The sequence below is a fragment of the Choristoneura fumiferana genome, chromosome 11 (assembly GCF_025370935.1).
Source record: "Choristoneura fumiferana chromosome 11, NRCan_CFum_1, whole genome shotgun sequence".
NCBI classification, from domain to species: Eukaryota; Metazoa; Arthropoda; class Insecta; order Lepidoptera; family Tortricidae; genus Choristoneura; species Choristoneura fumiferana.
In genome coordinates, this window is record NC_133482.1 from 15,548,454 (window position 1) to 15,563,653 (window position 15,200).

The 15,200-nt window shown below is 39.8% G+C and overlaps 2 protein-coding genes across 2 annotated transcripts in view; one reads left to right on the forward strand and one right to left on the reverse strand.

Moving 5' to 3' along the window:
• The window catches only part of mIF2 (mitochondrial translation initiation factor 2), a gene marked incomplete in the record, with an annotated part of 18,352 nt that extends 12,381 nt beyond the window's left edge, over positions 1 to 5,971 (reverse strand). Inside the window, 7 exon segments of the mRNA XM_074093927.1 lie at positions 831 to 880; positions 2,267 to 2,443; positions 2,919 to 3,099; positions 3,720 to 3,883; positions 4,225 to 4,345; positions 5,440 to 5,578; positions 5,692 to 5,971. Of these exon segments, the coding sequence (XP_073950028.1) occupies positions 831 to 880; positions 2,267 to 2,443; positions 2,919 to 3,099; positions 3,720 to 3,883; positions 4,225 to 4,345; positions 5,440 to 5,578; positions 5,692 to 5,714 (855 nt within the window).
• A 1,373-nt stretch (positions 5,972 to 7,344) lies between these two features.
• alph (protein phosphatase alphabet) overlaps positions 7,345 to 15,200 on the forward strand; it is a 29,947-nt gene continuing 22,091 nt past the window's right edge. Inside the window, exons 1-2 of the mRNA XM_074094663.1 lie at positions 7,345 to 8,513; positions 12,297 to 12,414. Of these exons, the coding sequence (XP_073950764.1) occupies positions 7,701 to 8,513; positions 12,297 to 12,414 (931 nt within the window). The 5' untranslated portion in view covers positions 7,345 to 7,700. The remainder of the gene's footprint in view (positions 8,514 to 12,296; positions 12,415 to 15,200) is intronic.

Here is a 15,200-nt window from a genome sequence, read left to right on the forward strand (position 1 = left end):
AGACGACCTGGCAGTCCTAAACCCGGATTTTGAATCCCATGGAAAAATGTAAACAAAAGTGTTGCCGTTATCGAAAAACATTTGCAGCATTCAAGATGCGGAATTGCAGGAATTAAATGATCTAATTCCTCCATCTCCATTTTGCCAACGGACTTTCAGGCGGGGGGAGCGTCTTCACCCTTATGTTCCATGGCCCGCACGAAGCATTTGCTTCATTTTTCATAACGCAAACTGCTAAGTAATGGAATTCGCTCCCGTCGTCTGTATTTCCGCATAAATACAATCTAGGGCTCTTCAAGGCTAGAGTGAATAGGCTGTTACTGAACCGGTGAGATACACATTTGGCAGCATCTGCACTTAACATCAGGTGAGATAGGGGTCGATCACGGTCAGTTATATGTAAAAAAATACATATATTGGGTGACACTATTTACTTTGACACCAGTTTGTATGGACGTGTACACAAAATATCGGGTCGGTATTATCCGTACCGGTAAATAATGTCACCGAAGATATTTATTCTTTACAGAGATTTAAAAATGGTCAAAATTACTTTATGCATCGTCCCTCATCGGAAAGAAAAGACTGACTTATCAAACGCTTAGCCCAAAATTTGGAACCTGGAAGGCTGAAATTCACATCATGTTAATAGTAAAAAGTGAATGTTTGTGAGATAGATTCTAAAATAAAATATATTAAAAACAAATTAAAACTGATTTATAAAACTTAAGCATCTCAAAAAAACGAGTCTTGTATAGAACTCTGTCAAAACTGGCAAGTGTTGGTGCAATTTACAAAAGCAAAGGACAACAAAATTGAGGCATACCTACAATGTTCACACCTGGCTTGTCGATTTTGTTGACTGCCACCAGAATCGGCACTGTAACAAATAAAGTCGACACAGTTCAGTGGAGTCAGTTTCTATCAATTCCGTGAACCACTAAACATCAGTGCCAGTTACTCATATCTCAGGTGGTCGCCAAAACATTTTTTTTTTATGAGAGATAGAGGCAAACGAGCAATCGTGTCATCTGATTGGAAATTATCACCACCGATAATGAGTACCAACTACTCAATGAGAATCATTGGTCCGTTGCCGACCTTCTAAGAAAGTATAAGCCCTTTTATTGATAGCCCCAATATCATAGTTATCCGGAAACACTGCTGGCGGAATTCTACAATTTCACTGTAACAAATCTAACAATAGGCGTCCAGGGCTTCGTGAGCCATCCGCACAGACTCGACCGTCACTCACCGGCTGCCTCGCGAGCCATCCGCACAGACTCGACCGTCACTCACCGCCTGCCTCGCGAGCCATCCGCACAGACTCGACCGTCACTCACCGCCTGCCTCGCGAGCCATCCGCACAGACTCGACCGTCACTCACCGCCTGCCTCGCGAGCCATCCGCACAGACTCGACCGTCACTCACCGGCTGCCTCGCGAGCCATCCGCACAGACTCTACGTCACTCACCGGCTGCCTCGCGAGCCATCCGCACAGACTCGACCGTCACTCACCGGCTGCCTCGCGAGCCATCCGCACAGACTCGACCGTCACTCACCGGCTGCCTCGCGAGCCATCCGCACAGACTCGACCGTCACTCACCGGCTGCCTCGCGAGCCATCCGCACAGACTCGACCGTCACTCACCGGCTGCCTCGCGAGCCATCCGCACAGACTCGACCGTCACTCACCGGCTGCCTCGCGAGCCATCCGCACAGACTCGACCGTCACTCACCGGCTGCCTCGCGAGCCATCCGCACAGACTCGACCGTCACTCACCGGCTGCCTCGCGAGCCATCCGCACAGACTCGACCGTCACTCACCGGCTGCCTCGCGAGCCATCCGCACAGACTCGACCGTCACTCACCGGCTGCCTCGCGAGCCATCCGCACAGACTCGACCGTCACTCACCCGGCTGCCTCGCGAGCCATCCGCACAGACTCGACCGTCACTCACCGGCTGCCTCGCGAGCCATCCGCACAGACTCGACCGTCACTCACCGCCTGCTCGCGAGCCATCCGCACAGACTCGACCGTCACTCACCGGCTGCCTCGCGAGCCATCCGCACAGACTCGACCGTCACTCACCGGCTGCCTCGCGAGCCATCAGCACAGACTCGACCGTCACTCACCGGCTGCCTCGCGAGCCATCCGCACAGACTCGACCGTCACTCACCGCCTGCCTCGCGAGCCATCCGCACAGACTCGACCGTCACTCACCGGCTGCCTCGCGAGCCATCCGCACAGACTCGACCGTCACTCACCGCCTGCCTCGCGAGCCATCCGCACAGACTCGACCGTCTGTTCCATGACGCCGTCGTCGGCCGCCACGACCAGCACCACGATGTCTGTGGCGAGCGCGCCGCGCGACCGCATGGCCGTGAACGCGGCGTGCCCCGGCGTGTCCAGGAACGTCACTGTGTCGCCCGACGCTAGCTTCACTGGTTATAAAAATAATACATAAGAATCATAGTACATTGTGCATTAAGGGCCGTAAGAAGGGGATTACTAACGAGATTCTATTAGAATTGGGGATCGTTCTCACCTGTGTTAATACCATGTAGTCCATGTATAAAAAACTTTCAGCCTTTACACTATAATGAAGGTCTTGCTATCAAGGACTTGCTCTAGCTCAGGGCTTCCCAAACTTATTTATACTGTGACGCCCTTGGGACTATGTCATTTTTTTACGGCGCCCCTAACCCCAACCCCCAAAAATACGATTTAACCTATGTAATCTAGTCATCAATACACAACTACCTTGTTTTTCCCCCTAGAACCATGCACCCCAGCTATAACTGGAGCTCTGACGTAACAAATATTTTAAAAAATACAACTGACTTGAGAACTTTTTTTACATCAGTTGTCCCATCAATGGGACAACACAATGGGACTAGTGGGATAGACGGGAATCACCTTCAAAAGCGCCTATATGCTGCGTGATGCCCCCAAACTCCTGGTCCACGACGGAGGTGTCCCTCAGAGCGTCCAGCAGAGTTGTCTTGCCGTGGTCCACGTGTCCCATCACGCAGACCACCGGCGGCCGCGGCCGGAGCGCCTCGGGTGCTGCGGGCGGCGCTGGGACCGCGTCTTTGTTCTAAACAATTTTTTTTAAACATAAAACTACCGTGAGACTCACTCATATTAAATTATATTGTAACGGATAACTCACGTCTTAGACCGATTTTTTTTTTTAAATCTGGTGTTAGGTAAACAGTGGATAATTATTGACCTGTGGTTTAGCAAAAGAGTTGCCTTGGCACGTTATACTATACGTGCTTTAAGCTGAAGTACCAACGAACGAACGCAAATGTAGTTCGGATTTTCGTGGACTAGCAGTTTTATACATTAGACATTTTGAACGAAGGTCAATTGCGAGTCCGACATGTATCTTTAAGAATTTCGTACTTTATAAAGTTAGGTTTTTGAAGTTTTGTTTTTATGAATATTATAGGTAAGTAGGTATCACAGTAGGTATTATAGATAAGTAATTAGGAATTTTGATTTTCGCAACTCAGATTTTCATATCAGCCTTAGTGGAGCCCGCAAAAATATCTGACACGTCTTACCGGCCCTAGAAATTGAGTCGTTTGAGATATTTAAGCACACTTTGTTGTGTCAGATATTATTGCTGGTGCATTCGATGATTAATGGGGTGGAATATTATATTGCATGACATTTGTTCGGCATCCCTGCCCTACAAAGTTCCATGCATACCTCTTCAACCTCCACTTCCTCATCGGGCCTCGGCACCAGTTTGAACCTGCACCCGGATATCTTCACAATGTCCCGGACGACCTGGGGGTTGTGGATTACTGTGTCGGCCCTGTAATCTATGTCGGATGTCTTGTCTGCAAACTCCAGTACTTTGAATACATGATCTGAAAGATGTGATTGTGTTACGGATCCATCCATTCATTACTGAACGTGAACATTGAACAAGCTAATTCAATCGCTTGATAAAATTATGCATATTCATTTTTATGCTAGTGTTATGCTTCTTTATAATTATGCAAGTTTGCTGTTACGCCAAATCTGTTATGCATATTCATATGAGGACAATTAATGTTATGCAAAATAAGGGGCACCCTTAATTAACACTGTCAACCATCAAATGTGGTATAAACCAAAATTAGGTTCATCCTTGAAAAACAGGACTGCCTACTATACTGTGAAGTGGAATAACATAAAGGCTACAGTTCTATATGGACTAAGTACATACCAACATCCTTCCGGAGCACTTCAGCAATTTCTCTGACCGTCATGTTCCTCCATATTCCTACCACTTCCGTGCCTGCCTTTGGTGAATATCTAATAGCTTGCCTTCCCTGAGTGTCTACAGACTGGATAAAAAAATAATATTACATTAGTAAGAATAAAGAAATTAATGATTCTGAGCCAGTAGCCATTGTCGAACACTCTGGTTCACAATCTTTTTTTTTAATATCAAGTAATTGGCAAACGAGCATGCGGGTCACCTGATGGTAAGTGATAACCGCTGCCCATGGACACCTACAGCATTATTAGGACTGCGGGTGGGTTGCCGGCCTAAAAGGGGGCTAAAGGGGGAGGGGGGAAGGAGGGAGAGGAGTTGGGCCTCCAGATCTCCCACTCACTGTACGAAACACAATAGCAAAACTACTTTACTTCAATTTCTACACTTATCTTATACCATGTGACAGAAAAAAGTGGTGTGTAAAATTGTGATTTCAAGTGTGTAATCAACAAGGCCTCAGCTTTCCATTTATAATGCACAATAGTTCAGATTTGGAATTGTTTGGAAGGTAGTCGATTTTAGAGAACATGCTTAAGCCCTCGTATGCGGGAACTAAAAAAAGTACTGCAATCTAGTCTCATCTGTTTAACAAAAATCTGAAGTATTGTGCTTTATAAATGGAAAGCTGAGGCCTTATTGTTTAACACCACTTTTTTCTGTCACATGGTATAAGATGAGTGTAGAAAGAGTTAGTGAATATGATTGTGAACATCAGAAAGGTAAATAGCACTTTATTTTTTCTTTAACCCCTCGTATGTTAGGCACAGATCCGTGTCAAATTGAGCTATCTTTTTTATTTTTATTTAAAAACAAATATTTGTAGGTCTACAAAGTCTGCTGATTTAAATAAACACATATGAGGGGTTAAAGAAAAAAGTACTGTTTGGCTTTACATTACATAGGTAGGTCAAGTCTAAAGATATAGACACGGCCAAAGTTACAAAAATATGTATACACATATGACTTTATGCACTTAACATTAACGTTGTGTATACATATTTTTGTAACTTGGCCATGTTGATATCTTTGCACTTGACTATACTATGTTTACCAGTAGTACTGAGCTTACTGTTTGGTGACTCCCTGGGACTGAACACAATTCAGGAATCCTTGCTATAGTGATTAAAGTGAAAAAAATATTAAATAACAAATAAAAAATACCTTTTCTTCTATTGATCTTCTCTTTTTGCAGCAAACACATGATACTGCAAATTGTCTGGTCCAAATTTGTGCTAAAGGTACTTTTTTAATACTAGCGAATGTTGGCAGTGATTCTCTTTTAACTGATCTAATGGGTAACCTGTAATAAAAGTAAAATTGCAATGTTCAACAAATTAGCCTAGATATTGTTATACAACTAACATGAATTAAAAAAATGCTTTCTATGCGTAGAATGTTTCAGTATATACTTACCGTAACAAAATATTCCTGTACATAATGTATATCTAAAAATTACTATATTACAGAAGTAAATATAATAGTTATTCAATACTTATAACAAGTAGATAAACGCCGAGGTTATGAAGTTTCTAAAATGATTCCTACATCGAAGAAGAAGACATAGTAAAATTGTTGACAAGTTCAGTATGTATTCTCTTCATTGTTAATAACAATGTAAGTTATAATATAAATATTATGGAAAGAAAACGAAAAGGAATTCCGGAAACATAACCTCAACTTTTGACATTTAATATCTACCACAGACTACTAAGAATAAAAAAAGAGACAGACCGTGTGACGACGTACGTTTCGATATCGCTAGATTTTCAGTTGAAAGAGAAGAAAAATTATTAGTTTCCTTAAAAATATTAGCCAGCGAAACAATTCAATATTTTTTAAATGTCATACTCTTAGAGCGGCAAAATATTTTGATATTTTAATATTTTTTTAGTTTAAGTATTATCCTCTTTTGATTGATATTTATTATTCTGCTACTACAAATGTTTTACTGGAGTAAATGTAACAATGGATTACTTTTATTTTATATGTAAATCGTATATTAATTTCATACAGTCATAGTCAAGTAGAACATAACTTAGAACTAAACCTAAAGAAAACCAAAATTATGCAATTTCGACCTCACCAAAAGCAACCATTAAAAATAGATTTTTGTTACAATAATTCAATATTAGACACTGTAGACCATTTTCCATTATTAGGCTTGAATATAGATACACATATAAACTGGAAAAATCACATACAACAAATTGCTAGTAAATTGAATAGGTTTTACTTACGCGCTGTACGATTGAAAAGAACTACCGACACTAAAACTGCAACCTCCGCCTATTATGCGTACGCACACGCTTGGCTGCGGTATGGGATAGTTCTTTGGGGAAACAGCACCAACTCTAACAGTCTTTTCATTTTACAGAAAAATGTATCAGGATTCTCGCAATATAAAAGCACGAGTCAGCTGTCGACCATTTTTTAAAAATTTAGGAATATTAACCTTACCGGGATTATATATTTTAGAAATTTGTACATTTTGTTAACTCTAACTTAACTTTCTTCTCTCTAGCTAAAGATCATTTCACCCGACCGCATAATTTACGATATCAAAACCGATTAGCTTTTGCCAACCTCTACCTTGAAAATATTCCATTCCGGGCCTTATGCGATGTGCATCAAAATATATAATAAAAGTCCAGATTTAATTAAAAGCTTAAAAGGTCAAACATTTAAAAACTGCACTTACTAAATACCTTGTAGAAAAATCCTACTACACTTTACAGGAATTTCTAGAGGATAAGCACTAGCCAGCACTATAAGAAAGTGTACAATTATTAATAATATCTTGTGTTTTACTAAAATTGTTATGTTGACTATGTTTTTAGCTAAGTTTAAGTTTAAGGTACGAGCTCATATCCATATCTGCGCTCATAAGTTTAAGGTTTATTTTAATAATAGCATTATTGCAGTGCCCTTACAGGGTTTGATTCAGTATTTTGTATTGTTTCAAAGCAAATAAATGAGTTTGAGTTTGAGTTTGAGTCATACATAACCTTGATTCAGTCAGATTCAATGAAACCCAGAGACAAGCTTTACTTAATGAAATTAAAAAAATAAATCATAGACTATTACTATTTATGTCCGCCATTCATTCATTCTTTTAGTTGCTTTTTCGTTTTACGATTTAACCCAGAAGCGCACGTAACTTGATTTGTTATCATCGCAGCATAATTGCGCATAAAGTAAATACGTCTGTTGAGTAGCTGAACATATATATTCCAGGCGGTGAGGATTCATCGCCAGCAGCGCAACAGCTCGACCGTCTGACGTGCTCCTGTCGCGAGATCGTATCGTACTTCCAGTGATGCTTCCCTTTTACGTTATCGGTTGCTACGTTCGCTCTGCGAGTGCCTGATGGTGTGGAAACTATGTGCGAATAACGGTCTAGGTAAACAGAGAGAGGACTCAGTATGGGGGCGTTTTTGAACAAGCCCGAGACGAAGAAATATAATGAGAACGGGGAAGGAAACGGTCTTCGATATGGCGTGGCGTCGATGCAAGGTTGGCGCGTGGAGATGGAGGACGCGCACCACGCGCAGTTGACTCTGAACGGGACGCTGTCGGATTGGAGTTATTTCGCAGTGTTCGACGGTCACGCGGGGGCGCGGGTGTCAGCCCATTGCGCAGAGAACCTGCTCGAGTGTATACTGCAGACGGATGAGTTTCGACGCGATGAAATCGCGGAAGCCATCCGCGCTGGCTTCCTCGACCTCGACAAGAAGATGCGGGAGCTCCCAGAGCTATCAAACGGCGAGGAAAAGTCGGGCTCCACAGCGGTCTGCGCGTTCGTGTCGCCGAAAAAGATATACATAGCAAATTGTGGCGACTCCCGCGCTGTGCTAGCTCGTAACGGCCAACCTATATTTGCTACGCGAGACCACAAACCGGAGTTACCTTCTGAGAAGTCGCGTATAGTCCAAGCTGGTGGTTCAGTTATGATTCAACGTGTGAATGGGAGCTTAGCTGTATCTCGAGCGCTTGGTGATTATGAATACAAGAAGGTGCTTGATCGAGGTCCTTGCGAGCAGTTGGTGTCTCCTGAGCCTGAAGTGTCTACGCATGAGAGGTCAGAGGCAGAGGATGAGTTTCTGGTGCTGGCCTGCGACGGGGTCTGGGATGTAATGAGTAACGAGGCACTCTGCGCCTACATTCACTCGTTGCTGCAGTTGACGGATGACCTAGTGGCTGTGACCAATCAAGTCATTGATACTTGCCTTTATAAGGTAAATATGGACTTTTTATTTGTTATTTTTTAATCCTATATATTAATGAAGCTTTAGTACACCAAATGTGACAATGTCAGCCTCATGGGGAGCCTCTGATACATGTTACTCTCTCTTGTACTGAAACCATTTAGATGCAAAGGCCTGTCTAATGAACCTGTGAATCAACACTGCTTCTTCAGGAAGTGGTTGACTCAGAATCACATTTACAACCAACTCATGCCATCCAAATACCAGCTTTTCATTTGCTTGCTTCAAAAATTCTCTTCATATTTACACAAAAATTATGGAACTCATTTGCTATTTGGCTAGCTCAAACTCAAACACAACATTTATTGACATAAAAAACACTACATCACAACAAAAACACAGTAAAAACATTAATAGAAGAGAGAAAAAATTAGAGACATTCTAGCTTGGCTTGAAATTGAACCTGAAGGGCATTCTTGGCAATTAAGTTGCTGTTGGGTAACTATTGTTGGAAATCGAATTTAAACCACAAGTCATGAAAAAAACCAAAGTCTGGTCATATGGTAACTAAACTTTTACATAATTTTTGATTTCCACATACTGACCCATGGAAACCTTGCATAGGTTTACCCCACAAATGCGGGAACTAAAAAAAATACTGAATTCTAGTCTCATCTCTTTTAATAAGCAGAAATTCTGCTGATTTAAAAAAAATGCAAAAAGATAGCCATAAATTTGGCACGGATCCGTTTCTATGCACACAAGGGGTTTAGCTACTTCCTGTCAAGGTGTTGCACCTTTTTAGGGTTCCATAGCCAAAATGGCAAGAATAAAACCCTTATAGTTTCGCCATGTCTGTCTGTCTGTCTGTCCATTCGCGGCTTTGCTCAGGGACTATCAATGCTAGAAAGCTGTAGTTTTGCACGAATGTATATTTAAACTATGCCGACAAAATGGCACAATTCAAATTTAAAGAAAATCTTAGAGTACCTCCCATAGACGTAAAGTGGGGGTTTTTTTTTTCATCCAACCTCGTAGTGTGGGGTATCGTCGGGTAAGGTCTTTTAAGACCACTAGGGGGTTGCGAAAACTATTAAGTGATTTATTTGCAAAATATTCAACTTTAAAGTGCAAATTATCATTAAAATCGAGCATCCCCCCCCCTCTAAAATCTAACTGGTGGGTGGAAAAATTTGATAAAATTCAGAATGGTAGTAAGTATATCAAGCTTACAAGGAAAACTATAATGGTTTAAGTTTTCTTGAGAATTATTAGTAGTTTAAGAGTAAATAGCAGCCTAAGGTATAAAATATACCTAAACTTGGAATATTCCGTACAAAATACGAAATCCTTAGAAAAATATTACTTAATTTTTTCATAATGGCTACTGAACCCTATTTCGAGCGTGTTCGACACGCTTTTGGCCGGTTTTTTTGTTGAGGCTTTGAACACTCCAGGTGATATGCCAGCCTCATGGGTGCTCGCTCAGTTCCCTACAAAAGGGACAGATCAAAGAAATCGAATTTGTCTGATGTTGTCTCTGAGAAGCAACAATTGACCTGGCCATTGCGCATGGAACCCAATACCTCAAGAACTCTTCTTCTCAAGTCTGAGTTCCAAACACATTCCAACAACTAATTATGCATACATATAGCAGACATATTATTTCAAAACAGAAAGACTCAGAAAGACTTAAGATTGGTTTTTTGGAATCTTTTTGTATTTTTTATTTCAATTCCAAATTTTTACTTTTACGGTCATCCCGTAAAACCGAAATTGAAAATACAAACTGAAATATAGATGCAGAGAAAAAACAGAAAAATAAGACCATCACTGGGAATCGAACCCAGGTCCTCGGTAATCCGTACCGCGTGCTATACCGCTACACCACTGATGGTCAAACGACACGAATTTCCCTATGCACCTCATATCTCAGCTTGTGTTTCTTACTTAGTCACTTAAGCAGCGGCAGAAAGACTTGTCTTCATTCATCAGTACAACTAGGTTATGCTTGCATGTTCATCCTTGTAAAACTAAGGATTATGCTAGTTCCTGTCCTGAGAAATAAGTACTTAAACAAAAAGAATCTTCAATCAAAATTTCAGCTTTCTAGACTTGTTGATTTTGGTTGTGTGTTGGCTGATGGGTCAGGGCAAACATTTTTAATTATACTGTAATAAAGTTCATTTACTTCAACGGCAACTAATAAACAGTCTGTGTATCAAAAATAAGTGTTTAGATATTTCTAAATGACTCATGTGCCCATAATACTTCTGATATCTTAAGTATACAGTATTTTTATCTTAGCTAATTTATCTTTCAATAGTAATTGGTTATTTATTACAAAGAAATCTCATGTGTGGATATGAGAGTACACAAACTTTGTGTTCATGGAAATATGAATGAAAAAGTAATATTAATGTGGTGTGTTAGGTCAAGGAATTTGAATAAAGTGATCTTTTTGCAATAAAAATAAAAAATAAACAAGAAAGTTTCATGTGATAATTTAAAAAATTAAATTAAAATCTGTTTATTTCATGTTTTTCTACACACACATATTATTGTTGTTAGTTTGACTTGCTCGAAGTGTTAGCTATACATGTATTTTATATTAAATTAAATAAATAAGTAAATGAATAAGGAAGTTCATGTTGGACAGAATCACATTTATGTAAAAAAAATATAGTGTGTAAATGAATTTCATCTAAAGTGAATATTATAAAGAGAAAAAGATTTATTTGTGTGTTGGTTTGTATTGGAGAAACATAAAAAAACCATTGAACCAATTTTTATATTTTTAAAATGTTACTATCAGCAACATAAACAGTTGCAGGAAAAAGCTACTAGGTACTTTTATGTAAGAAAAGACAAACAAAACCATTGGTTTATTAAATAATCCATTAAAATAGATTACATTGAGATCATTACATGACTGTTCTAATTATTCTTGTTCATGTTCTATTACCTATTAAACAAGTAGTTACATTAATCATGGATCATGATGGGTCTATGTCATGAACATGAATTTATAACATCATAACAATAGGTGATTATTTAATTTGTGATTATAGACTATGGTATTTGACTATTTTGTATATGTTTTATAAATTAAAACTACACAATGTCTGTTATCGAATAGAAAAACAATTTTTAAGCCACCTTTACAAATTTTCTCTTTGCTAAACACTATCTGTATATCTATATTTTTATAATAATATTAAGATATGGCAAAATCAGGAGTTGTCAAATACCGTATTAAACATCTCTTATAATATCAGTACAAGGTTGCAAAAGCACTTACAAAATGTAACTACAGAATGCAGATTGGACATAGAAGTTAGGCCTTCAATTCAATTCAATTCTTGAAAGTATAGCTCCATCGATACTATCGATGATTCCGCCAATGTTGAGGTTGGAAAAGACACTATCAGTTTAGTTGTTGTTTGGTAGATTCAGTGTGCGGTAATCGGATCCTTTTTATCGGGTTCTTTTTTATGGCTTTCACCCTACCCTTGCTGTTTAAGCAAGATGTATTTTGACAGTGTCGATGTAGACTGAGGACTGATGAGGAGACTTTAGTTTATGTAATTTTGATTTTGGAGGAGGAACAGACTGGAGAACTAAAACAAGGTTGTTGCCTACAAGGTTGTCCAGTCAGACTAACTCAATCACCTTCAGAAATAACATCACTTTTGAGGTTAATTGTAAAACAGCTATTATAGAAAAAGTTGTTATCAAAATCGGACCAATCTGTAGAAAGATATGCAGGAGAAATTGTGTTTTTTGGTCCTAACTCCCTCTCCAATTTTACAGGGCAGCAAAGACAATATGAGCATCGTTCTGGTGACGTTCCCCGGGGCGCCGAAGCCGAGCGAAGACGCGCAGCGGGCCGACCGCGAGTTGGACGACACGCTGCGGCAGCGTCTCACAGGTTGTTATCACTCGCTACTGCATGCCTGCTCGCACAAACACAGGGACGATAGGGCTAACGAGACCACTAATGATGCCAGGGGGTAGATAACTTACTAAAAAACCTGCCCCCTGTACCACTAAAATTACAAATGTTACAAATACACGTAATTTAATTGACATGATATATACTCAACTCAGTGGCACAAAATTTGGCCCACTCTACATACAAAATTACCTATTACGGCGGCATACATTTGAGGGCCAGATATTTTGCCGCTTAGTATATAAAAAAACGTGTCAATCACTTGTAACATTTGTGGTCTGAAAGTATAGATTTAGAACATACCACCTTAAAAATCAGTTTTTCAAGGGAAAGTGTTAGTTAATGCGTAAACATCGTTATGAATAATGAAGGTTTCAAAACGTATAAAAAGTGCGAGCTTATAATAGAAACGGTTCCATTCTTCCATTGTGGGCATGGGCACTGATCTGCTCTCAAAGAAGACTTAGGATGTATTTCCCACGGGGTCCAGCACTAATTGGGAAATTCGCGGATACAATTAAATTCCTCAAGATGTAGTCCTTCACCATATTGCTCTGAAAAATAAAATAAAAACACTGGTTTGAACCCACAATCCTCTGCTAAAGAGGCCCCAAGGCACTAAGCTATCACTGTTTTACATGGTGCAGAATTCAAAATGTAATTTATAGCTCTGATATTGATATATCGTAAAATCTTCTATTGGTGGTGTATCGACTTTGGTGTCAAATGCATTGTTACTTGTATTGAGTGCTCTAAGAGCGAAAAGTTATGCATGTCTGTCTTCTTTTTAATTATGAGAGAGAGGCAAACCAGATGGGGAATGATCACCACTGCTCATGAGTACCAATAACTCAAGGAGTGTCATTGGCCTGTGCCGGCCTTTAAAGAAAGTTTGTCCTTTATTTTTTTTTTATTAATCTCCGTTTCACGTGATAAATGGCCAAGTAAATTTAATGAATGACTGTGATGATTAATTTTGCCTGAGGCAAAGGTCTTCAGGACTTATGTAAATATGCACTTAGGAATTATGGGCTACTCAGTGTTTTACAAAGTATCATGATATCATTCTATTACCTATCAATATTGATTTAAATCATCCAATGTTTGACGCGAAATATTCTTTTTCTTGTGCCTATTTACTGAAATTGTAACATATTACATATCAGCACTAAGTACATCTACAGTGTGAAAAAAATGAGTTTAACCTCCATATCTCCGGTAGGACCTTGTGCAAGGTCCGCCCGGATTGCTACCACTATCTTGCTCGTTAATCCTGCCGTGAAGCAGCAGTGCTTGCACTGTTGTGTTTCGGCGTGGAGAGTAAGACAGCCGGTGAAATTACTGGCACTTGAGGTATCCCATCTTAACCCTCTAGGTTGGCAACGCATCTGCAATACCCCTGGTGTTGCAGATGTTTATGGGCGGTGGTGATCTCTTACCATCAGGGGACCCACTTGCTCGTTTGCCATACAGTTGAATAAAAAAAAATGTATATCCTATGTGGCAGACGGATACCTATGTATGATGCCGTCTCTATTTATTCTGTTCGATTAAACACAGGCGGCATCACAGGTATCGTATAGACGCATAGATGTCGCCTAGCGCTGAGTAATTCGCAAATTATACAAATAGGTAACCCTCGGGAACGCATTGGGAAATTTCTTTGTGAAATTAAAGCTTGGCGGTGGTGTAGGGCACAGCACGTGATTGACATAAACGCTTCAATAGATTTTGTCAAAAAAGTAAAAGATAATTTAATGAAGGTATATTCACTTACATAAATAAATAAATACATAGCTAGTGATATTAAATGATATTTTACCGGATCTTTAGAGCTATCTTCAATAGCCCTTCCTCTTAGCGTCGCGTTGCTCTTAAGAGGAAGGGCTACGAATTAGCCCGAAACATGTTGAGCTAAACTCGATTTAAGACGTCAGTTATCCGGTATAATATCGTTTAATATCAGTGAGTGTCACGGTTTCACATAGTCATTGAACTTTGGAAGTTGTCAAGCAGTCTCGGACGGCAATGCACTGTGTTCTATTATCTCTAATATCAATATGCAGTAAAGTGCATACTTTATTCAGCTCAAGGGCGTCTTGTAGGGCAACGGTTCATGTCCATCTAGGTCGCGTACCGAACTATGCGCTTCGCATACCTTTCTGCAATCGATAGGCTATAGGCTCAGATCAAGCTATAGGTCTGGCCCTATATTACGAAGTGCAAAATTTTGGTTTTCGTTTCTTGTACTTTTTAATACGAGAGTGCCAAGGACGGTACGGTGGGAACTCGGTTTTCGAATTTCGTAGTAGCTCCGCGGGTCTAGAAATATCGATCGACATCTTTTTAAAAACGCGGTTAAGATTCAAATCAGGTGAATAATTGTTAATCTTGTATACGTACAAGTCGAAAATTTAATTAGCGTTTGTTTGTCCAGTAGATGTCGAAACAGGTAACCAAGGGGAGTTGGAAACTAGGTTCGACATTGATCGTCTGCCGTCTGTTAATATTGAGTCTCAAAATTTGATTCACCAATGAACTTTTAGGAAATTTAATGTTCCTCGACAATTTTGTATGCAAAATGTGCTTAGTTTAAAAAATTAAAGCAAAAAAATAGTGTCCTCCCATATAACCTGTAAAAGTTTCATTAGCTTAGGAGTACTTTTCAACTCCTCTCTTTTTTGACATAATTATCTACTGGACTACAAGTCGAAAATTTTAAAAGAGCTGTATTTTGGTATCACAAGGTTGGGGAAAATAAT